At 41.6% G+C, this 24,995-nt stretch overlaps 1 protein-coding gene across 2 annotated transcripts in view; it reads right to left on the bottom strand.

Annotated features, from left to right (window-relative positions):
* The window catches only part of cacna1c (calcium channel, voltage-dependent, L type, alpha 1C subunit), a 687,918-nt gene that overhangs the window by 334,916 nt on the left and 328,007 nt on the right, over positions 1–24,995 (bottom strand). For both annotated transcript variants that reach the window (XM_072267751.1, XM_072267750.1), the window contains exon 6: positions 12,979–13,131. In XM_072267751.1, the coding sequence (XP_072123852.1) occupies positions 12,979–13,131 (153 nt within the window). The remainder of the gene's footprint in view (positions 1–12,978; positions 13,132–24,995) is intronic.

The following is a 24,995-nucleotide window of genomic DNA, read 5'->3' on the forward strand; positions in this document are numbered from 1 at the left end:
TGCTCCCCAATCCAGGCAACATCCTTGTAAATCTCCTCTGCACCATTTCTATGGTTTCCACGTCCTTCCTGTAGTGAGGCGACCAGAACTGAGCACAGTACTCCAAGTGGGGTCTGACCAGGGTCCTATATAGCTGCAACATTACCTCTTGACTCCTAAAGTCAATCTGACGATTGATGAAGGCCAATGCACTGTACGCCTTCTTAACCACAGAGTCAACCTGTGCAGCAGCTTTGAGTGTCCTATGGACTCGGACCCCAAGATCCCTCTGATCCTCCCCACTGCCAAGAGTCTTCCCATTAATACTATATTCTGCCATCATATTTGACCTACCAAAATGAACCACCTCACACTTATTTGGTTGGAACCCCATCTGCCACTTCTCAGCCCAGTTTTGCATCCTATCAATGTCCCACTGCAAACCCTGACAGCCCTCTACACTATCCACAGCTCCCCCAACCTTTGTGTCGTCAGTAGATTTACTAACCCATCCATCCACTACCTCATCCAGGTCATTTATACAAATCACAACGAGTAGGAGTCCCAGAACAGATCCCTGAGGCACGCCACTGGTCACTGACCTCCATGCAGAATATGACACATCTACAACCACTCTTTGCCTTCTGTGGGGAAGCCAGTTCTGGATCCACAAAGCAATGTCCCCTTGGATCCAATGCCTCCTTACTTTCTCAATAAGCCTTGCATGGGGTACCTTATCAAATGCCTTGCTGAAATCCATATACACTACATCTACTACTCTACCTTCAATGTGTTTAGTCACAGCCTCAGAAAATTTAATCTGGCTCATAAGGCATGACCTGCCTTTGACAAAGCTATGCTGACTATTCCTTATCATATTATGCCTCTTCAAATGTTCATAAACCCTGCCTCTCAGGATCTTCTCCATCAAATTACCAACCATTGAAGTAAGACTCACACTGGTCTATAATATACTGGGCTATCTCTACTCCCTTTCTTGAATAAGGGAACAACATCCGCAACCCTCCAATCCTCTGGAACCTCTCCCATCCTCATTGATGATGCAAAGGTCATCGCCAGAAGTTCTGCAATCTCCTCCCTCGCCTCCCACAGTAGCCTGGGGTACATCTTGTCCGGTCCCAGTGACTTAACCGACTTGATGCTTTTCTAAAAACTCCAGCACATCCTCTTTCTTATTATCTACATGCTCAAGCTTTCAGTCCACTGTAAGTTATCCCTACAATCACCAGGATCCTTTTCTGCAGTGAATACTGAAGCAAAGTATTCATTAAGTACCTCTGCCATCTCCTCCGGACCCATACACACTTTTCCACTGTCACACTTGATTGGTCCTATTCTCTCACGCCTTATCCTCTTGCTCTTCACATACTTGTAGCATGCCTTGGGATTTTCCTTAATTCTGTCCGCCAAAGCCTTCTCATGGTCCCTTCTGGCTCGCCTAATTTCATTCTTAAGCTCCTTCCTGCTGGCCTTATAATCTTCTAGATTTCTATGATTACCTAGTTTTTTGAACCTTTTGTAAGCTTTATGCCACACACCCTGACAAAAATGATTGATAAAAAAAATCAAGAAACAAAAAGGCATCAAGGAATCTGAAGTTAACAGGCAAATGTGGATAGCTGTGCTTATCAGATTACGTTCAGAAGAGGAATATTACTACTAAGGCATTATTACTATCTATCACAATTCCACACATTTGCATTTAATGAAATTGCAGAGACATCCATTTACCTTGGTAACTAGGTTTTCAGTTTTGTGACCAGTTTAAGAACATCCAAAAGAATTGTAAACGAACCTAAAGAATTTGCTGAAAGGAGATAAATATCTGTTGAAGAGTTGAGCAAGAGGACAATCAAGGGCAGAGTGGCAGATGATGTCTACATTTTCATAAGCAGGGGCTTTGACCAGATTCCACACAGTAGGCTGGCCCTGGTTATTAAATTAAAATGGACTCCATGGAGAGATAGCTAATTACATTCAAAAGTGGCTTGGTAAAAGGAGATGGAAGTTATTATTGGAAGTTTTTCAGATTGGAAGCCTGTCTGACCAGTGGTCACTGAGTCCCCTCGTTTGTCATCTGTATTAAGGATTTGAATAAGAATGAGGGTTACATGGTTAGTACATTTTCAGATGACACCAAAAATTAGTAAAATAATTGATAGCGAAGGTGGTTGTTCTAGATTATAACAGGAACTAAATCAACTGGAAACCGAATCAGAGAATGGCAGATGAAATTTAACTTGGTCAATTGCAAAGATTCAAAGTGTCGCATTTAGGGAAGTTAAACCAGGGCAGGACTTAAACAGTAAATGGCAGTAACTTGAAGTGTGTTGTAGGACAGAGTGATCTATATGGTTCTCTGAAAATGACAATGAAGTTGGACAGAATAGTGAGAGTGGTTTTTGGCAATATTTGTCCTACATTGATCAGTGCATGATTTGGGACCTCATGTTACATCTGTACAAGACTTCTGACAACCAGACCGAGGAGTATTGTGTACAAGCTAGCAGTATGAAGGATGTCATTAAGTTGGAAAGGGTGCAGAAATTATTTATAAGCATGGACAGCTTATCAGGGGAGTCTGAATAGGCTGAGGCTGTTTTCTCTGGAGTGAAGGAGGCTGAGGTCCTAGGGAGATATTTAGAATTATGAGGGGCATAGAAAAGGTGAATGGTCAGAGAATTTTTTCACCTCACAGGAAGGTGAGTGTAAAACTAAAGGACGTAGGTTTAACGTGAGAGGGGAAAAATGTAAAGGTGGGGGTCTGAGTGATTGAGGCAGATGCAATTATAATGTTTAAAAAATATTTAGACGTGTACAGGGATATAAACCAGAGGGATATGGGTCAAATGCAGGCAAGTGGGTCTGGTTAAAGACAACTTGGTTAGCAGGGACAGGTTAAACCAAAGGGACTGTTTCCATACTGTTATATTCTGTGACTATGATTTCCCAGGTCTCTAACTTTTTTTAAGTATGTGGCTCAATAAGGCATATTATAATTGCCACATTTTATATTTACCTTCTTGAACACCATCAAACTGCATTTTATAAGCTGAAGGGCATTAAAATATTTAACTTCATAAAATTTCAAACTTGTACATACTGCAATGTGTACAGTATATTAATCATTGCTTATACCATGTGTACAACAGCTTAATCAAATTTATAGAGACTTTTATGCCCTCTTACATGTTGGTACATTCATTGGTAGTTCTAAATAAAATTCCAAAAATCAGAATCCTTAATCTGTCTGCTTTAATATACAAAAGGAGATTAAAAGGATTTCGTTATGCAGGCATTTTACATCAGAATTTTAGTAAAGGAGGTCAAAATGCAGAAAACAGAAAAAAATTAATTTATAATTTTCCTTAAAAAAATGTCACAAGTTTGCAGTAAGTATGAGGAGCTCAGAAATTGATTAACAACTATATATAGAAAAAAGTCCTTTATAATTTTAATCCAATCTCAAATAATTTACCTTAACAAATATTAATTTAATGTTAAATGTTAATTTTAATGTTGTCTCAGGCAGGTAGGATAGGGGAAAATGCAACTACAATGATTAATCCAATCAGCTTCCAGAATAATTATGGGAAAATTGTACGCAGTAAAGACTTTTTAAAATATATTTCAGACACAGGAAACGAGATAAGCCATCCATAAAATTTGATTCATTGATTTCCTTCCATTATAAATGACATTTGTTGATTGCATATCATGTATTTTGTAAACAATGATAAAATGTTGATATTAGAAAGAAGCCTACTGATTACACAGACAACGCTGAGGCTCATACGCTCAAGACAACATTTGGACATATTGCTTATTGTTACTTACCAAACTCCCTGAACAAACAGTGTACTAAATAACTTTGGAAATACACACAATCCGGTACATCACACAAGGTTCTTTGATTACTGGAGGAGAAACAGTTTGAAGAGTATTTTAAATGGAACTCAGATAGCAAAATATCTCAAAGGCTTTCATTACACCATGATGCAATGAAAAGAACATTTGATTCTTGGTCCAAACTACATTGTATTTGTTTTTATCCTGGTTCAAACTGGAAAGGCAATAGAGTCCATGAAGATTCCTAGTGACATGTATATTTTTACCTCTTGTGCTGTGTATTGTTGACATCGGCAAAGCACTGTTCTAAATTTCTTGAGGACTTTACCAGCAAAAACAGTGGAGTAGAGATGAGGAAATTCTTGATTTGTAAAGACATTTACAACTGTACACTAATAACTATATTAAATGGTTAGTTAATTATACATGATTAAAGAAGCTTCCTTTCAAACACATCTGCGGTCCTTGTTTTCAGCTCAAAATAACACTTCAGAGTTGCTTGAAAAATATTGTGGACCTATCCTTGTAGCCATTGGACCAAAAAGAACAAAATAAGTTTTCTACAGTCTTTGAAGAAATTATTGTTGTGCATTTCCTTAGAATGTTACTGCTCCCACTGCTGTATCACTGACGATATCACAAGAACTTCATCCCTGATGAAGATGGCAAAGCTTGTCATTGAAATTGATACTTGTACCCAGCTGGAAGCCTGCGAAGAGTTTATTTGTCTTATACGCTGGGAAAGCAGTAGATCCTTTTTCATGAGAACTTTGTTCACCATCACAAGCAAAGCTTTCAACACACTTCTGCTTGAGGCTTGGGAACAATTGCAAGTGAAATTTCAGGCTTGTAGCTTTTAATTGCATCACACTGATAATTACTGTATGTTTGACATCAACTAGTCATGAGAAGTTCAGCATTTATGTCAATCCTAATGTCAACTCCAAAGTAAACCCATTCAGACGGGAAACCTGGATTAAAATTATGCAGGCAGCCTGGAAATTCAGCATACTTGTCAATGACATTTTAACACCCTAACTTTTAGAACTTTACAGGTGGCCCTTACAAGCATAAGACATCAGTTTGATGTATAGTCAGGACAGAAGAAATCTCACTGCAGCATTTTTGAGCTCAATTTGAAAAGTAAACTATACTTATAGTTGGAAAAAAGAGAAAACAAATTGGACAATGGATTTCGCATATGGCTACATGGTACATGTTGCGTATTTAATATTTGAGTAATATTGTTTGATTCAGCATTCTGTTCACTTAAATAACTCATTATGGGTTATATGTAAAAAATACATGAATTGCATACACCATGACACCACTATGTCACCACCACTACGCACCTCTCTTAAAAGTAAAGGCAAAGTTAGACCCACATTCCCGGCTCTCATTTTCCTTTCAATTAGTTTGTATGCTTTGGAGTTACAAACAGTGGTGACGAAGAAGTTTTAAGCAAACCTGAGATGACTACCTACCTGTTGAAGCATAGCAAGACCTTAGAGTTTTAAAAAGGTGCAGTGAGAAACGTGTCGAATAAAAATATCAGTGCAGCACAAATTCTTTAGAATAGAAGACATGGTCAAGTTTTTTTAAAAAAACAGATGGTGGAGGAATTCACGGGTTTGTAAACAATGAGTATGCGTGATAACAATCATAAATAAAAAAAAAGAGCAGAAATGGCTGGCTACATCGGAAAGACGGACACGTTGGATTGCACAAGAGATAACTGAAATATACATACCGAGTTAGTTGAGCAGTATTTTAAAACAAATGAAAGAGCCTATGAGAAACAAGTACCAGGATACTGAGTGCACTGTATTTAAAAAGATACAGATTGCTTTGTAGTTTAAAGGCTCTAACCAAACCAGCCGAGACGAGCTTTGCTGATATCATCCTACCCATAAATTTATTTTATCACCTTGCATAGTATATTCACTTGTCTTAGAAACACATCTATCTTTTATCTTCAATAACCTTCTTCAAAATCTGCATTTCTTCTTGAATCATACCTTGAGCAATTTCATGCTTTTCTTGATGGCTAACCTCACTAAATCCATTGTGGATGATTGTCCATCATGTCCAACAATGACAGGAGGCCTGTGCAGGAGTTTTTTTTTTAAAGTGGAAAAGCTGTTGCAATGGGCTAACATATGCCATTACTGGGTGTCATACATTTAGCTAACATATGCCATTACTGGGTGTCATACATTTAGCTAACATATGTCATTACTGGGTGTCATACATTTAGAGGTTTATTCAGCTGCAGCAGTGCCGCATACAGCATTAAGAGGGAGGAATATAGCAAAATTTATGGTATCAAATGAGGTGATGAAATGAGTTCATACAGATAGCTCAGCCTCATTTTTATATTGCTGCATTAATATCCAAGTCCTCCTGAGAAAATGAATTGCTGACCCATAGTTGGATGACAGCATAAGAGAGCTTTATTCAAAACACTTCATTTCCTATCCACATAACCTCTATCACAAATCAGGACCTAATTTATAACCTGATTACCTAGTCTACCCCACAATTCAGCAGTTAATTCCCATGGAATCCAAAGTGCACGCATGATTATCAAAGGAACTGTGCAATCAGAGGAGGCAGTGGACCTCTACTCCTGCTGCAGGGAAAGGCTTCAGCACACTGGAGGCACAGGAGAAGGAAAAGTTATGCTTTTGCAACTCCACAAGAGTACACATGCAAGCATATGGGGAAATATTATATGAAGTAGCTATTCTTTTAGATTTAGATTAGATTAGATTATGAGGATACGCAGTCCTCTTTTATTGTCATTTAGTAATGCGTGCATTAAGAGATGTTACAATATTCCTCTGGTGTGATATCACAGAAACACAGGACAGACCAAGACTGAAAAACTGACAAAAACCACATAATTATAACATATAGTTACAACAGTGCAAACAATACCATAACTTGATGAAGAACAAGCCGTGAGCACGGCAAAAAGTTCTAAAGTCTCTCAAAAGTCCCACATCTCATGCAGACAGGAGAAAGAAGAAAACTTTCCCTGCCATACCCGACCACAGTCCGACTCTGAGTCGTCCGAAAACTTAGAGCTCCGACCAGCCCTCCGACACCAAGCACCGAGCACCATCTCTGCCGAACGCATCGACCTCAGCCCCGGTCACCAGCAGCAGGCAAAGCCGAGGACTTTGGGGCCCTCCCTCTGGAGATTCTCGATCGCACAGTAGCAGCGGCAGCGAACCGGGCATTTCAGAAGTTAATCCAGATGTCCTCCGTGCTCTCACGGCTGTCTCCATCAAATCAAAATTGTGCATGGCATCCTACTTACAAATACGGTATCATTTCACTAGAGAGGCTACACGTGTTGCATTGTGCTACCATTTTCTCCTCCTCCTCCCCCTTTTTTTTTGGTAGAATCACTCAAACTTTGTGTTAAAGGTTTGTGGATAATCGTTAGAACAGTGTCTATTATAATGGGATTTGACACTGGGTAACCCAGTTGAAGTTTTCCCAGAGATCAGCTTGTTCTGCAAACCTTCATGGCCCTATTATTCCGCATCTTTTTCCATCTCCAACTCACGTGTAGGTTTTCTGTTCTGTTCACCTTGGTTCTCTTGCAAGTCCAAACCTCAGTTATGGAATACTGTATCATACAGAGTACTGGATACTTTGGACACTCTGGGAACCCTGAATGGTGTTACTAATGGGAGCTCTTTAGTTAAGACCAGCCAACAAATGGCATATGCAGCATGTAGCTGCAGCTGTAGAGGGTCGTAAATTTAGTCGGCTTCATCTTGGGTACTGGCCTACAAAGTACCCAGGACATCTTCAAGGAGCAGTGTCTCAGAAAGGCAGTGTCCATTATTAAGGACCCCCCCAACACCCATGCCCTTTTCACACTGTTACTATCAGGTAGGAAGTACAGAAGCCTGAAGACACACACTCAGCGATTCAGGAACAGCTTCCTCTCCTCTGCCATCCGATCCCCAAATGGCCATTGAACCCGTGAACACTACCTCACTTTTAAAATATTTATTATTGCGGTTTTTGCATGATTTTTAATCTATTCAATATACATATACTGTAATTTATTTTTTTCCCTTCTATATTATGTATTGCATTGAACTGTTGCTTCTACGTTAACAAATTTCATATCTGCCTGTGATAATAAACCTAATTCTGATTCCGATGTAACTAGTTTGTTCAATTATAACTAGTTGTCATATGAATTTTACAGAAGCATAGTCATGCATTACAGATTAGAAACACACACAAAATGCTGGAGGAACTCAGCAGGCCAGGCAGCATCTATGGAAAAGAGTACATTTGATGTTTCCGGCCGAGACCCTTCATCAGGACTGGAGAAAAAAAGATAAGGAATCAGAGCGAGAAGGTGGGGGGGGGTGTGGAGGGGAGGAAGAAACGCAAGGTGATAGGTGAAACCGTTAAGTGGGAGGAGGGAGGTATGAAGTAGAGAGCTGGGAAGTTGATTGGTGAAAGAGATACAAGACTGGAAGGGGGAATCTGATAGGAGAGGACAGAAGGCCATGGAAGAAAGGGAAGGGGGAGGAGCAGCAGAGGGAAGTGATGGGCCGGTAAGGAGAAGGTGAGACAGGGAAGTGGGAATGGGGAATGGTGAAGGTGGGGGGGGGGCAATACCGGAAGTTTGAGAAATCAATGTTAATGCCATCAGGTTGGATGCTACCCAGACAGATTATAAGGTGTTGTCACTCCAACCTCGATGTGGCCTCAGTATGACAGTAGGGGAGGCAATGGACTGACATACCAGAATGGGAAGTTGAATTAAAATTACAGATTAGGATTCTGAAAAGTCTGCGATCAATTGAAATGACAATTTTATCTTCCTACAGCACTGCTATTCGGGTATATCATCCTCTGCCTGTAAATCCTGTGCCAGACTTCATGTCTCTATGAACTCCACTGTTCCATTGCTTCCAACAAATGCAATTTTGTAACCTGTCAGTACAACAATAATGCCCCATTTAATCCTAAAAATACTATATGTTCATGCTGTTTGCTTGCTGCTTCAATTTCTGTGGCTGCAAATGGACAAAGAGAAAACAAAAGAAATGTTTAAGCTATCTGGTTTCACAATGAGGGAAACAGTTCTGATCAAATATACAAATTTAATACCCTAATAATTGACATAATTATACTGTGCAAATGTAAAAGAGCATAATATATTCACACATTACTGGGCCACTTCACAACCTTAACAAATGGATTTCTAACTTTTCCATACTGTAAGCTTCTCACACAGCCTTTTATTGCCCACTGTTTTGCAGTAATAGGTTTATAAAATAATTCCCTATGTGTTATACTTCTTTACGGTTTGCAAGCATTAAAGGTTTGCCTGCTACACCTACTGTTAACCATCCACAAATTGTAAGGCCAATTATGATGTAGATAAGCCATCTGCCAATCAGTCACTGAAATGATCAAACAGCTAAGATTAAATGCAATAGGTACATCAAGGTTAGTTTATTTGCATCTTAACATCCATTGTATTAGACACTCTTACCAGCATTGTAATAAACCAATTTTTAAAGCTCCGGGCTAGATCTTGTTAGTTGTGTAATACCCTGGTTCATATCTTTAATGTTATGCTGTGTGTATTTAATTTAGCAGTTCAGTAAGAGCAGTCTGCTCTGCTGTCAGCCTGTTTGGGTTATTGTTGGGATAAGGGATGATGAGGAATGTGTGCCATCCAATTAGGATGGTAGAACTGAGGGGAGGTTTTTCCTGGTGAGGGACGCTAAGGTTGGACTTGGGGCTTTGGTTCAGCGGGAGATGAACAGAAAAGATGCTGGGGAGAGCCGGTTGTAGGATACGACCTGGTGGGAGACCCGTTTGTTCGAGAAGGATTGCGATCGACGTTCAGAAGGTGGTGTGTGCCTTCACGCAGACCAAGGGCCCAGTGCGTGAATGACAGAAGTTCAAGATGAGCTCCAACTTGTGCACATTTGACTGTTTAATTAAAATGGGCCCTTTTTGTTTTTCCTTACTAACCGTTTAGTTAAGAGTCATTAATATAATTCCTTTAATCATATGCAGTGTACTGTCTGTCATTCCATGGAACTAATTTGTAACACGGTAGCAAATTACATAGCGTCCACACGAACCGGGGTTTGGGTGGGAGAGTTGACTCAATCTCACGAGTTTGGCGGGACCGTAGAGCATTTTCCTTAGACTTACGCAGCCAAGGAAACCGATGGGTTTCAGTTGTCCTTCCTGAAAAAAATCATCATCTCTGCCACTGCAATTACTGCAACCCTATCCTTATTTATTAGCTGGATTCAGATAATAAATTGTGCTCATCCAAAGCACTAGCACCCCATGTGTGCATCTCAGTGGTAATAGGATCCTGATACCACCTTCGAAACATCTTTGAAAACTTGGGGGAAACTGCTGGGTAGAAAATGTAAATACCTATATAAAAATTATAGTAAATAATTAAAAATAATGGATTTGAAAACAAAAAAAACAATAACTTAAATGAATACATTACATTAAACTACTGCAAACAAGCTTTTTTCCAATTTGATTCAATTCCTGAAGTCCTACAATCACCAATGTAATTAAATAGTCATTGATATCACACCAGCCAACCTGGCGCCAAATCTGAGAAGCAGTTCCCCATGCTAATGCTGTAAGACTCAGATATGCCACAGGCTTCCAAGGGTTAAATCATCATGCTTTCAGTGTATTGTGATAATTCAGTAAAGGCATTGAACACTGGACTGTCAACAGTGACTTGCCCAGATATCCAAATTCTCACCATAGTGTCGATCTCAAAAATCTTTTTAAGTTTGCACTGGTAAATGATTTGCAGATGATGTCAATGTTTGTTAGTGCATTTGAATGGCTAAAAGTTGAGAGTCATCTGTCTCAGGAAGGAATGGGACCTCTGGTACAATTTGGATCTTGGGTGTTGAATGCAAAGAGTCAAGGGGATTGAGGAGTGCTAATTGAGGCCAGGCTTATACTGTACACTTTATTAGGTACACCTGCTCGTTAATGCAAATATCTAAACAGCCAATTATGTTGCAGCAACTCAATGCATTAAAGCATGCAGGCATGTTTAAAGGCTCAGTTGTTGCTCAAAGCAAACATCAGAATGCAGAAGAAATGTGATCGAAGTGACTTTGACCGTGGAATGATTGTTGGTGCCACATGAGGTAGTTTGAGTATCTCAGGAACTGCTGATCTTCTGGGATGTTCATGTACAGCAGCCTTGTTAATGAAAAAGGTCAGGGAGAATAGGCAGACTGGTTCAAACTTACAGGAAGGCGACAGTAACTCAAATAACCATATGTTACAACACTGGTGTGCTGAATAGCATCTCTGAATGCACAACATGTCAAATGAAGTAGATGAGCTACTGCAGCAAACGCAACAAATATAGTGTATGGGGTGCCAGGGAGGGGTAGCACCTCTGCTGGGGGAACATGTCGCGTCCTTTTCAAGGCGGTTAGTCCACCTTTGGTCCCCACCTGGCACTCAGCTCTCACCTGTGGCTCCCCGTAACTATTTGCATGCGACAGCGGCCACACTCCAGGCAACAGCTTCGACAAGCCGGCTAAACCAGGTGAGGGTAGCCGATGGGTCTCAAACCCTCGGTGAGATAGGGAGTTGTCTATCCCAGCATGTGAAGACAGACTCCGGCGGATTGAGCGGACGAGACCAATGGAAGGTACAACGGTTAAGAAGGCGGTCTCTGCAAGTGTCGGGGAATGTGTAGAGCACGACAAGACACAGAAGACGTCCTGGTCATCCACTGCGCCTTGTCCCATCTCCAGCTGTCTCGACTCTTGTTTTGCCACTGGATCCAGATGGGAATTGGGAAGAGAGAGTGAGGCTGATGCTGCGTAGCTCTCCCTCACTTAAATCCAAATCAAGCTCTAGTCTCCACACCATCAAGCTGGTTGGTGGCGCAGTGACATCAGCGCCGGACACCAGAGCGAAGGTTCACGTGTTCGAATCCAGTCAGGTTGCTTCCAGACATGCTTTCCATCCGTGCTGGGTTGAGTGTCGAGCTAGCACACGACCTCGTAAAAAGTACTAATGGTGTCGAGGTCTTCATCGATGACGATGGACGAACTTATTTTTATATTTCCTTAAATCAGCAGGTCATGAGTAGTATTTTTAGTGTTTCACTACTTTGTTATGTCTTTACAGGGGTCCACCCTCATTTGAGATCTAACTCCTTTGGCAGATAGCTACTGAAATTAATCCATTAGAGCCAAATGAAATTAATTCCGAACCCTTCGTCCTAACATTCATTGAACAAGTAAAAAGACAACAAGAAGAAAACACTAGTGAACTTATGGTCTATAAATACATGCTTTTGAATGGTGAGAGAAAAAAAAACCTGGTCATCACATTCCACAACGGATGAAGCTGTCTGCTAGGGTAGGCATGTTGGAAGGAGCAGATTACAGGGGAGAACTATAATGGGTTCGGTTCTGCCTTAAACCTAATGCAGTTCCTTGAGCTGGAATGTACCCTCACTGCACCTCAGGCTTTGGTGGGAATTTTTCACTGCCCAAAGAGAAGTTCGCAGTGCAAAGATAGAAAATTACCAGCATCCAAAGAGGTGGGTAGGAACAGAAAAGTCACACACGGTCTCACATAAAGGCTCAGAGACCAGAGCCATAAACCAGATAAATACCTTGTTGGTAAATGAAGAGAAAGAGGAGGTCGACAAGTGCTCTCAAACCACAACTCTCTCAATCCTCTAGGGCAGCACAATAGCAGTTTATAGAGCCACTGCCTCAAGCTGCAGTGACCCAGATGAGATTCTGCTTTCTGGTGTTATCTGCCACGTGACTGTGTGGGCTTCCCCATGGTGCACCAGTTTCTTCCCAAATCCCAAAAAAATGTCCAGGTTGGTAAGTTAATAGTCACAGGTTGGTAGCTAGTAATGGAAGTACACTTGCTAAGCTCCAAAGACGCTATAGCATTTTGGATAACAACTAGTACATCCACTCTCTCAAAGCCAATGATATATGGAAATGATCATTATTTCCAAAGAAATACAAAATACTCATTTGCTGCAGGATATGCGAACAGTTTAAATAGTACACATTGTATAGTAGTCACATTTCTTACCTGTTCCATTCTTGATGCAGGTTTTGTGCATTTTACCCATGAAGAGTTCTAATCCTATAATGGCATAGATGATAATTACAAACAGCACCAACAAAGCAATGTGTAACAATGGGACCATAGCCTTGATGATTGAGTTTAATACCACCTGGAGGCCTGAAAGAAAAACAAAAAAAAAGTTACAATATTAATGATGAAGACCAGAAGGTTATTTTTCAGTAATTATCTTAGATATTGAATTAACTGAATAAGTTATGCAAGAATGCAGATGCATGAATTGCTTGAATCTGGAGCAATAAACAATCTGCAGGATGAGCGAAATGGGTTGAGCATCATCTATGAGAGAAAGAAACTGCCAACGCTGTGGGTCACAATCCTGCATCTGGACTGAGCATTCTTCCTGAAGACCATTAATTTCTCTCGATTCTACATTGGACTTATTCAAATTTAATATTCCGAACTCAAAATTCAAGGAGCTTAATGTTTATAATTGTGCTGCTACATGGATAAAATGGCTGATTTAATAAAATATTTTACAGATTATATAAATTTTGATTAAACATATTTGTAATAAAGTGCTAATATACACATTAGAAAATACTACACACCTGAAATTTAAAAAAGTAGGGTGAACTTAAGCATGAAGTCAATCTATCCCTTGTAAGAACTTCTCAAATAATGGTAGAGTACATTCTGCATAAGGAGCATTTTTCACAGTATGACTTCGGGCTTCACTGGCAAATGTCATCATTTTAGCAACTGAAACACCTTCTTAGGATTCATGCTGCCTGATGTTGCTATAAACCCCCTTTAAAATTTCCGCGAAGCTCTAAACATTTACTACGTTCAGGTAAATCTCTTTGCATTTGGGATGGGTAATCTAATCTGGAAATAAGGAAGATGATACAGAATCCCTACAATTTCAGCACCAGTAATTGTTCAAATGGAATACACAAGACATTTATTCTTAACTTTTAAAAATAGTTCTTAATATTTATTTTGGACTAATTGTATTAATGCACACCGTAAGCAAGTACACAGCTTCTCTAAAAATATAGTTGATTCCCTGAGAATTGATATCAATGCAATGGAATACTCTTTGAATGTGTAGAATTAATTTATGAACACTAGAAAAATAAACCAGTGACACACAATGTATTTCATCATATCACCCCAAATATTTTGGTTTGTAGAACTGCTACTAATGTGCTTTTTGGGTAAAATGAAATAGGAAGAGCATATTAGGAAGAAGATTATTAAAACACTCTCTCAAAAAAATAACAAATAAAACAATGAAAATCCCCCACACAAGGTATTCTGTAACTGAATCAAGCAAAACAGAGGAGTCCTTTGAAGATGCCCCAATAGCTACTGTAAAAAGGCAAAATGGAAAATGATACGGGGCAACCATGGTAATAAAAAAATTGATTAAAGGTAGCAAAGAAGGACTTCAGTTCAGAAGATCACGTAGCAGAATCAGTTTTAGTGGATCTGTGAAACAGCATACAGCAAGACAGAAAATAGTAGGGTTTGCAAATAGGCAAGAAAACAGTTACATTCTCCAGAGATAGATATATAATAGATATAGATTACATATCAAATATACCAAATGAGCAATGAGTGGAAAAGTGGCGGGTTTATAGATCCTCAGATTTTTTTCTCCAGTCCTGCCAAAACGTCAACTGTACTTTTTTCCATAGATGCTGCCTGGCCTCCTGAGTTCCTCCAGCATTTTGTGTGCGTTGCTCAAATTTCCAGCATCTGCAGATTTTCTCTTGTTTGGGTTTTATAGATCAGTATGTTGAGAAACCAACAAGGAAACAAGCTATTTTAAATCCTGAATGGTGAAGGGAGAAACTTCCGATAGTTAAGGAGCCTTTAGGGATTTTAACGAGATAGGTTTTATAAGATGCAAGTAATACAGTTGAATCAGAAGCCAGGTCATAAATCTTAATAAAGCAAACTACAAAGACATAAGGCATAAATTCACAGTGATGAACTTGAAAATCTATGTTAAGAAGAAAGGTAAAAGTGAATAATATTAAGTAAGCAATGGTTAACACTTAAGGAATTATAAATAATTCATAATAGATACCCCCATAAGGCAATAAAAGTAATGGTGTGTTAGCCATGAAGATATTAAAGATGGTAGAGTTAAACTTATAACCCAGCAAATTGGTGAAGGGGTTGCAGATTTTCTGATCAACTGGATTTCACTTCGTTTTAAATTTTAAATTAAAAATAGCACATTTTAATTTACATTGTTAAATATACAGTATCATTAATAATATGTAACTTGGTAAGTTTAAATGGAGCACAGGAACTTGGTCCTGGTGAGTTGCAAAGGGGTTTGGGATCCAGAGCCCACCTTGGTGGAAAGAAGCACAGCAAACCACTGGGGATTCTGAAAGGTTTATTGGAGTTTTACTGCATAGATAATGGAAAAGCCTTATTACTTTGCCAAGAAATAGCCCGAGGATTGGTGAAACTTTCAGCAAAGGAGGGTTAAGGTATGGACATAAAAGAAAAGTAGAATAACAGAGTAATCTAGTGATAAACTTAAAATGAGAAGGTGAAGAGTTCTTTTAGCATCGAAAAGATAAAATATTAGCTAAGTAAATATGGGCCTCTTAAAGATTTGGATGGGAAGGAGTTGTACCAGGCTATAAGAGAAATACAAAGAAATTAACCATGTACTTTGAGTCTGCCTTCAGAAATCCTCACTAAACTACTGAAAAGCGTAACTCCAACGTAAATAAAGAGCTTAGAAAAATATCTTAAACAAAGATCTAATGAATTTTCTTCTGCCAACACTTGGCTGAATGTTCTCAATTTCTTCAACTCCACTCACTTCCTCCAGAACAAAAGTGGAGGATAGGAACTCACATGGTACCACAAAACTCCCCCCATTTGTGGAGACAGGGCCTTGTTCCTCAGCTCCTCTAGCACATCAATGATTGTATCGGTGCTGCTTACTGCATTCATACAGAACATGAAAATTTCATTATTTTTGCTGCTGATTTCCAGCCAGTTCTCACATAACATGGCCTATCTCCAATTTCTCATATCCTCACAGTCCTTTCTGAGTCTCTTGTTTCTACCTTAAGAAATAGGCTGGCAACAAACATCTGTTGCAAGCCAGAATCCCACTATCTCTTTTAAATCATGAAAAGTTCTTAGGGTGTAAATAAAGACAATGTGACTATAGTGGCCGTATGATGATGATAAGTTGCAGATTTAAAATTGTTAGTGAAAGTATTACAAGTGAGAAAAGGAAACATTTAATTTCAGTCATTGAATTGTTGAGAGCTGGAATACACTGCTTGAAAGGAAGATAGAATATCAGCATGCAAAAGAGAATGGGAAAATTAACAAAAGGATAAAGAAACCTTACAGGGCAATGTACAGTATCTCTGTATCATAGAGCTGGAACAGCAATAATAGCCAAAGGGCCATCTGTGCTATTATTTAATGATTCAACAATTACAGCACAATTTTCAAGAGCCTCACAAATTGCCTTTAATACTTTCCTCTGAATAGGAAGCCTGTCAGAGTAGCACTCTTTGTTAACTGTTTTTGATTGACACCTCATCCAGTGTCTGACATTACAAATCTTGACAAGTGGAGGAACATTGCAAAATTATTTGTCTGGAATTTGTAAAACAAAAGATATGTTGCCAGCATAATGCTCCCTAGTCTCCAGATGCCTGCAGAATTAATTGAGAGCACATATAATGGAAGCATGGGGATTCATTGTACAGATTCCAATTAGTATTGACTTAAGTATCTGTATCAAATATTAATTTCATTGGTAATAATGCTCAGACAAATGAATGACAAAAATAGGTTTAATTCCACATTCATGAGCTAATTGATCATAATTTGGGAATTATTTCTAACTATTTTGGCATTCATCCATGAATGATTAGCTTAAATTTATGTATAAACGTTTGTACTTTAGAAGCTGCTGAATACAACTACTGATGCAGAAGAGCTGACCTTTTCAAAACAATTTGGTCTGTATATGCATCAGAAGTAACATACCAATTCAACTTTGCCCTGTTTGAATGTGTGTTTATGGAAGGAAAAAACTGAGACACGCTTCATAAATGATGTTAATTGCAACATTCTGAGGAATGTGAAGAAACACCTTCTTAAAAAACTAAAGGACCAAACAGCACAAAAGATAAAGGAGGGAATACCAGAAGACCATAAGGACACAAGACATAGGAGCAGAATTAGGCCACTCGGCCCATCGAGTCTGCTCCACCATTCCATCATGGCTGCTTAATATCCCTCTCAACCCCATTCTCCTGCTATCTTCCCATAACTTTTGATTAACAAGAACCTATCAACCTCTGTTTTAAGTATACTCAATGATTTTGCTTCGACAGCTGTCTGTGGCAATGAATTCTACAGGTTCACCACCCTCTGGCCAAAGAAATTCTTTCTCATCTCTCTTCTAAATGGACATCCCTCTATTGTGAGGCTGTGCTCTCTTGTCTGAGATTCACCCACTATGAGAAACATCCTCTCCACATCCACTCTGTCAGATTCCACCCCTCTATTCTGCTAAACTCCAGCACATCTCAATTTGAATATGGAGTATCAAAGAAAGATGTGGCCATGAATGTCAATAAATTTATAAATACACTTCTGATAATTTGGTACTTGTGTGCAGTTCTGGGTTCCTATTCAAATCCCTTCCAGGATTCACTCACATTTGTCTCAGTAGATTAAAATAGCATTATTATAAAATTAAGTTATCAGATTCAAGATGTGTACTGAGCAGATAATGAAATAACTGCAAATAATTGTAGAACATAAAAGTAGTGGGTGGTTACAACAACATTTTGCTAAAACAGATTTAATAAAATCCACTGTTTTTCCTGGACTTCACTCAGCAGAGTATTTTGTTCTACCACGTCTTAGGAAAAATGTGCATACTCTAATCATATGAATCTCAAATCATCCCGTTAAATGAACTCTAGAATAAATGTCTAGTATCACTAGTGCTGTAGAAACTCCCATCTTTTTCCAGATAGGATGATGTGACTCCAGACCCTCTGCATGGGATTTTATGTTCTTTCATTTTTAACCTCATGGTGCCCCTATTGGCAAGCAAGATCTTCACGGACATCAGTACCATAAGTAAAGTTCATCATCATGTGCTCTGTCATAGACATAGGCGATCATGGTCTCATGACCATAGCTGTGAAGTGGTTTGCCAATGTCTTTTTTCTGGAGAGTGCCTTTGACAAGATGGGTGTCCCCATTATCAATACCTTTCAGGGATTGTCTGCCCGGTGTCTGCGGTCACATAACCAGGACTTGTGATATGCACCAGTTGCTCATACTACCATCCATCACCTGCATCTGCAGCATGCTATCACTCACACTGGACTCCCAATAATTCACCTACTGACAGAACCGATCAACTGACGAAGCCATAGCCACAGCACTACACACACCGTCCTCACTCAAGTGGAGAAGAAGGATGCTTATGTTAGAATGCTGTCCTTGGACCACAGTTCAGCACTCAACGCCATAAATCCACCCCCGCCCCCCCCACCCAGGCTCAACAAGAAGCTCAGAGACCATGGCCTGCACCCTGCCTTGTGCAGCTGGATCTCGGACTTACTGTCAGATCATCCCAGGTGGCAAGGATAGGCACCCTCACCTCTGCCCCTCAACACAGGAGCCCCCGAGGACTGTGTCCTGAGCCCCCTCCTCTACTCCCTATATACCCATGACACTGCATTGCCATGCACAACTCCAGTCTGCTGATCAAATTTGCAGAGACATGACATTGATAGTCCTCATTTCCAAGAATGATGAGACAGCCTACAAAGGAGAAGTTAATAGCTAATACCCAGTAGTGCCAAGAAAATAAACTCTCCCCCAATGTCGAAAAATGAAGGACTTGATAGTGAATTACAGGAGGAATTGAGACAGGCTATCCCCTATTGACATCAATGGGATCGTAGTTGAGAGGTTGAGTAGTACATACTGTGTGGGGAGAAAAGCATAACAGCGCCTCTTTCACCTCAGATGGCTGAAGAAGTTTGGCGTGAGTCCACAGGTCCTCAGGACTTTCTACAGGGGCACCATCGAGAGTATCCTGACTGGCTGTATCACTGCCTCATACGGGAACTGTACTACCCTCCATCGCAGGGCGCTGCAGAGAGTGGTGTGGACAGCCCAGCACATCTGTGGATGTGAATTGTCCTCTATTCAGGACACTTACAGCAGCAGGTGCATAAACAGGGCATGGAGGAACATCAGGGACTCCAGCTACCCCAGCCACAAACTGTTTCAGCTGCTTCTGTCTGGCAAATAGTATCACAGCATTAAGGCCAGGACCAACAGACCCTGGGACAGCTTTTTTCACCAGGTCATCAGATTGATCAATACGCATTGATCTGATTGCATATCTGACTGTACATACATGTATACAAAACAATTATGTATACAGACTTAGTGTTTGGGCACTATCCTCCCACATTTCCCTTCCTTATTGCTTGTACATAGCTACGTTGTGAGATGAATGTAAAAAATTAACTTCTAATTCACCTGACCCTGATTGGGGGGCGGGGGGGGACTAAGCAGGTACTATACAGTACCTTGTTCAAGGGGACCTGCAGACAAGTGAAGGAAGGAGTGTCCTAGATTTCCTTTGGTAGGGACGCACCTCCACCTCGCCACACAACGTAATGCTAGCTCACTTATTTATAGTGTCTTACTCCAACCACCAGTAGTTAACTCTAGTTCAAAGCAAGATATCTTAAAATTTTTTTTATTAATCATTGTAGAAGAACCTTCACATCTGCAATGTATGTCACAATAACACAAACAAAAAGTGTTTCTGCAGAATCTCTCAGGAATGTCAATATGTCCAAACATTAACAAAATGTCCATTGCAAATTTTTTTCATCCTTTGACACTAGTTAAGACCATTGTGAGAGAGTCAATAACATGCAATGCATTAGCTTCTGCTCATGGGAAGGGGTGAGCTTTAACCTCTCATCAAGACCCAGCTTTCAATAACATACATGGTTATACAAGGTAATATCCATTTCAAACTATTCCTGACTGATTAAATAAGAAAGGCAATGCCAAAGATGTAGGTCCTGTTATCTGAATGGTGTCAAGTTAGGAAAAGGGGAAGTACAACAAGATCTAGATGTCCTTGTTCATCAGTCACTGAAAGTAAGCATACAGGTACAGCAGGCAGTGAAGAAAGCTAATGGCATGCTGGCCTTCATAACAAGGGGAATTGAGAATAGGAGCAAAGAGGTCTTTCTGCAGTTGTACAGGGCTCTGGTGAGACCACACCTGGAATATTGTGTACAGTTTTGGTCTCCAAATTTGAGGAAGGACATTCTAGCTATTGAGGGAGTGCAGCGTAGGTTCACGAGGTTAATTCCCGGGATGGCGAGACTGTCATATGTTGAAAGATTGGAGTGACTGGGGTTGTATACACTGGAATTTAGAAGGATGAGAGGGGATCTGATTGAAACATATAAGATTATTAAGGGATTGAACACGGTAGAGGCAGGAAACATGTTCCCGATGTTGGGGAGTCCAGAACCAGAGGCCACAGTTTAAGAATAAGGGATAGACAATGTACAATGGAGTTGAAGAAGAACTTTTTCACACAGGGGGTTGTGGTTCTGTGGAGTGCTCTGCCTCAGAAGGCAGTGGAGGCCAATTCTCTGGATTCTTTCAAAAAAGAGTTAGATAGAGCTCTTAAAGGTAGCGGAGTGAAGGGATATGGGGAGAAGGCTGGAAAAGGGTACTGATTGTGGATGATCAGCCATGATCACAGTGAATGGTGGTGCTGGCTGAAAGGGTTGAATGGCCTACTCCTGCACCTATTGTCTATTGCCTTCACAAGTGGAACACGATGCAAAATTTTTACGAGGACTATCATGGACAAACCATCACAACTGAAGTGATTTACAAAAGATATCTCTGTTAATGTTTCTGTTTTGAAAGGCTACCACAAACACCTGAAAGTCTGATTACAAGAAGACAGTTACCTGCAAGTGTATCTTTGAAGATAAAGGCCTTAAAGTCTCTGTGCTGTGTACATACATCTATTGATGCTTCTGGACACATCTTCAGTGATGTTCCTGGAATCATCAGGTGTTTCGGGTCTTTCAACATCATACAACCTCCTCCAGGTGACCCACCCGGGGCTGATCAAACCCCAGCTTGTGTCCAGATGGCTAGCTACTTATGACTCCATGGCTGCCCTCTTTTGAGCCACAGCCATCTTGAGGCCCTCTCTGCCACATTGGTGGTACTGCGGATGGCTCTCCTCTTCCTCTCTCCCTCAATGCCCAAGTTGCTGAAGGCTCTAACTAAAGAATGGGCTATGAATCCCCTACAACCAACCTCCACTGGGAGACACCTCGCTCTCCATCCAGTTGCTGACCAGTCCTGCGTACTTGGAGAGTTTCCTTTCAAAGGCTTCCTCCAAGCTATCTTCCCATGGGACTGTCAGCTCCAACAGCACCACTTGCTTAGTCGACTCAGACACTAGGACAATGTCTGGTCGCAGGGTGGTGGCTGCGATATGGTTGGGGAACTTCAGCTGCCCTTCAAGGTCCACCAACAGCTGCCAGTCCCTCGCAGAGGTCAGAATACCTGCAGATGTCCTTTTGGCAGGTATTGGCTGCTCCCCAGCTCCGACAAAGGCAATGGTCTGCTTGGAGCGTTGGGACTGCTTCGTCCACTCAACTCCTGCGCTGATGGCTTCAGCGATGGTCTTCAGGACCTGATCATGCCTCCACCTGTACCGTCCCTCACCAAGTGCCCTTGCACAGTCTCTGAGGATGCACTCCAGGGTTCCTCGCTTGGAGCACAATGGACACGCAGATGACTCTGCCTTGCCCCATGTGTGCAGGTTTGATGGGCTTGGAAGCACATCGTACACTGCCTGGATGAGAAATTGGATGCGGTGTGGTTCGGCTTTCCAAAGATCAGCCCAGGTCACTTTCCTCTCAACCGCATTCTCCCATCTTGTCCAAGCTCCCTGTTGCTTCATTCCCACCGCCTAGCAGGCTCTCATCTCCTCCACTACTGCTCTCACCTCCTCCTGAACTAGACAACGCCTTTCCTTCCCTCTGGTGTCCATTTGGGGAGTTGGAAAGGCTGTTAGCCCAGCTCAGCCTCGAGTGACCACTCCCACCAGCCTCCTGTGACGCAGCCTCGCCTCTGCCTCCTGAACAGCTTCCTCTGCCCTCCACTTCCTGCCAGTACTTACCTGGATCCCTGCTCTAGCCACCTTCGGGTCACTTGAGTCCCTATACTGTAGCACTTCTTTGGCTCTTGTTACCTTGAATTCTTCCTCCAAGGATTTGAAGGGCAGTTGCAGTTTGTTGTGGTGTCCATACAGCGCGATGCTGCTCAGGCTCTTTGGCAGCGCCAGCCATCTCCTGAGGTGGTTGCGAACCCTCCTCTCTAAGGTTTCGACTGTCGAGATCGGAACTGCATAGACGAGGAGGGGCCACAGGATTCTGGGAAGAATGCCATGCTGATACACCCAGGCTTTAAACTTCCCAGGTAGGCCAGACTTGTCCACAGATTTCAGCCAGCCATCCAATTCGGTGCAGGTTGCCTGAATGGATGTTGTGTCCCTTAAAGAGCTGTCAAAAACTTTGCCTGAGCTCTTGACTGGCTTTTCTGTGACGGTTGGGATGGCTGTGCCTGCGATGCTGAACCAGAACTTGTTCTCCACCTTCCCTTTCCTCAGCACCATCGATCTTGATTTGGCTGGTTTGAAATGCATCCGGGCCCACTCCACCAGCTTTTCGAGCCCTTGCAGAATCCTCCGGCAGCCTGGGACTGATTCTGTGGTGACTGTGAGGTCATCCATGAATGCCTTGATAGGTGGCTGCCGTTGAGCGGAATTCATTCTGGGCCCTCTGCACTCTGGTTCAGCAGACTTAGTAAGCACGTTCATGGCTAGGGAGAACAGTGTCACTGAGATAGTGCACCCTGTGATGATGCCGATCTCCACCTTGTGCCAGGTTGATGTAATTGCTCCTGAAGAGACCCTCATCCTGAAGTTGCTGTAATAATCAGCGATAAGGTCTCTGATTCTGCTGGGGATGTGATATTTGGTCAGTGTGAGCTGCACCAGCTTGTGCGGAATGGAGCCATATGCATTTGCCAGGTCGAGCCGCAACACTGACAGGTTGCCCTTGTTCTCTCTGGCCTCCCTGATGAGCTGTGTCACCACACCGATGTGCTCCAGACAGCCCGGCATCCCTGAAATGCCACCCTTCTGGACTGATGTATCAATATAGGTGTTCTTCGCTAGGTAGGTGCACAGCCGGTTAGAAACGGCACTGAAGAAGATCTTCGCCTCGACACACAGCAGGGAGATGATGCGAAACTGATCTATCTGGGCGGCATCTTCCTCCTTCGGGATCCACACCCCTTCAGCCACTCTCCACTGTTCTGGGATCTTCCCCCTTCTCCAGAAGATTCTCAGGATCTTCCACAGACATAGCAGGAGTTTGGGGCAGTTCTTGTACACTTTGTATGAGGTGTTGCTTGGTCCTGGAGCCGAGCTTGCCCTTGCTTTGCGGATGACCTCTCTGACTTCCTTTAGTTGCAGCTCTGACATGTTGAACTGCACATCCGGTTCAGGTGGGTCTATTAGGATGTCGCACTCTCCCAATTCCTGCTCTCTTTCAGGATCATTATATATCTTCTTCAGATGTTGGTCTACGTGTTCCTGCGAACAGGCCAGTTTCCCACTGTGCTTCTCCCCCAGCAACTCTTTGGTGAACTTGAAGGGGTTGGCAATAAAGGCAGCACGTTTTCGAGCCCTTTCACGACGCCGCCTCCAATGGCACTCTGCCCGGCGGAGGACCCTGATCTTCTTTCGTAGTATGCACATCAGCTGGGCCAAGCCAATGCGCTCCTCTTCTCCTGCCTCCTTGTATTGGGACTTCAGCGCTTTCATCTTCTGCCTGATGTTGTGGATCCTCGATGCTCTTTGGTTCTTCGAGTAAGATGTCTTGGAGCCTTCCTTCTCCTCTTCTCCGAACCGTTCAGCTGCGATACTAACAATAATTGTTGTCATGGCTTGCAGCTTCCTATCAACCCCTCTCTTCGCCGTTGCCTCCAGAATTTGGTTAACATCTTCATCAAACTGCTTCCACAGTGAAGTTATGTTAGCTGCAGGCCATTTGATCCGCCTCCTGTTAGACTTCATGTTAGAGGGATTACTTTGATGTATGAAGTGATTGTGGACTAGGGATGTAAGCAAGTTTAGACTGGGGTCTCTGAGCCTTCTAAGTATTATAAGTAGATATCTGGTACCTTGCATTTATGAAGTACAGGGTAAATTTATTATCAAAGTACATACTGTATATGTCACCATATACGACCTTGAGCTGTGTTTCCTTTGGGCATATACAGTAGATCCAAGAAATAATAGAATCTATGAAATAACTGCACTCAATAGGATGGACAAACAACCAATGTGCAAGAGACAACGAACTGTGCAAATACTAAATAAATAAATAAATAAGCAAGCAAGCAAGCGATAAATATTGTGAACACGAGATGAAGCGACACTGAAAATGACTCCATTGGTTACGGGAACAGTTCAGCAGTGGGACAAATGAAGTTATCCCCTTTGGTTGAAGAGCCTGATGGTTGAGGGGTGATAATTGTTCCTGAACCTGGTGGTGAGAGTCCTGAGGCTCCTGTACCTTCTTCCTGATGGCAGCAGTGAGAAGAGAGCATAACCTGGGTGGTGGACATCCTTGATGATGGATGCTGCTTTCCTGCAACAACACTCCATGTAGACGTGCTCAGCGGTGGGGAAGGTTTTGACCTATGATAGACTAGGCTGTATCCACTACTTTTTTGTAGGACTTTCCATTCAAGGACATTGGTGTTTCCATACCAGGTCATGATGCAAGTAGTCAATATACTCTCCATTGCAGACCTACAGAAGTTTGTCAAAGTTTTAGATGTCATGCAAAATCTTCGCA

Source organism: Mobula birostris, chromosome 9 (assembly GCF_030028105.1).
Source record: "Mobula birostris isolate sMobBir1 chromosome 9, sMobBir1.hap1, whole genome shotgun sequence".
NCBI classification, from domain to species: Eukaryota; Metazoa; Chordata; class Chondrichthyes; order Myliobatiformes; family Myliobatidae; genus Mobula; species Mobula birostris.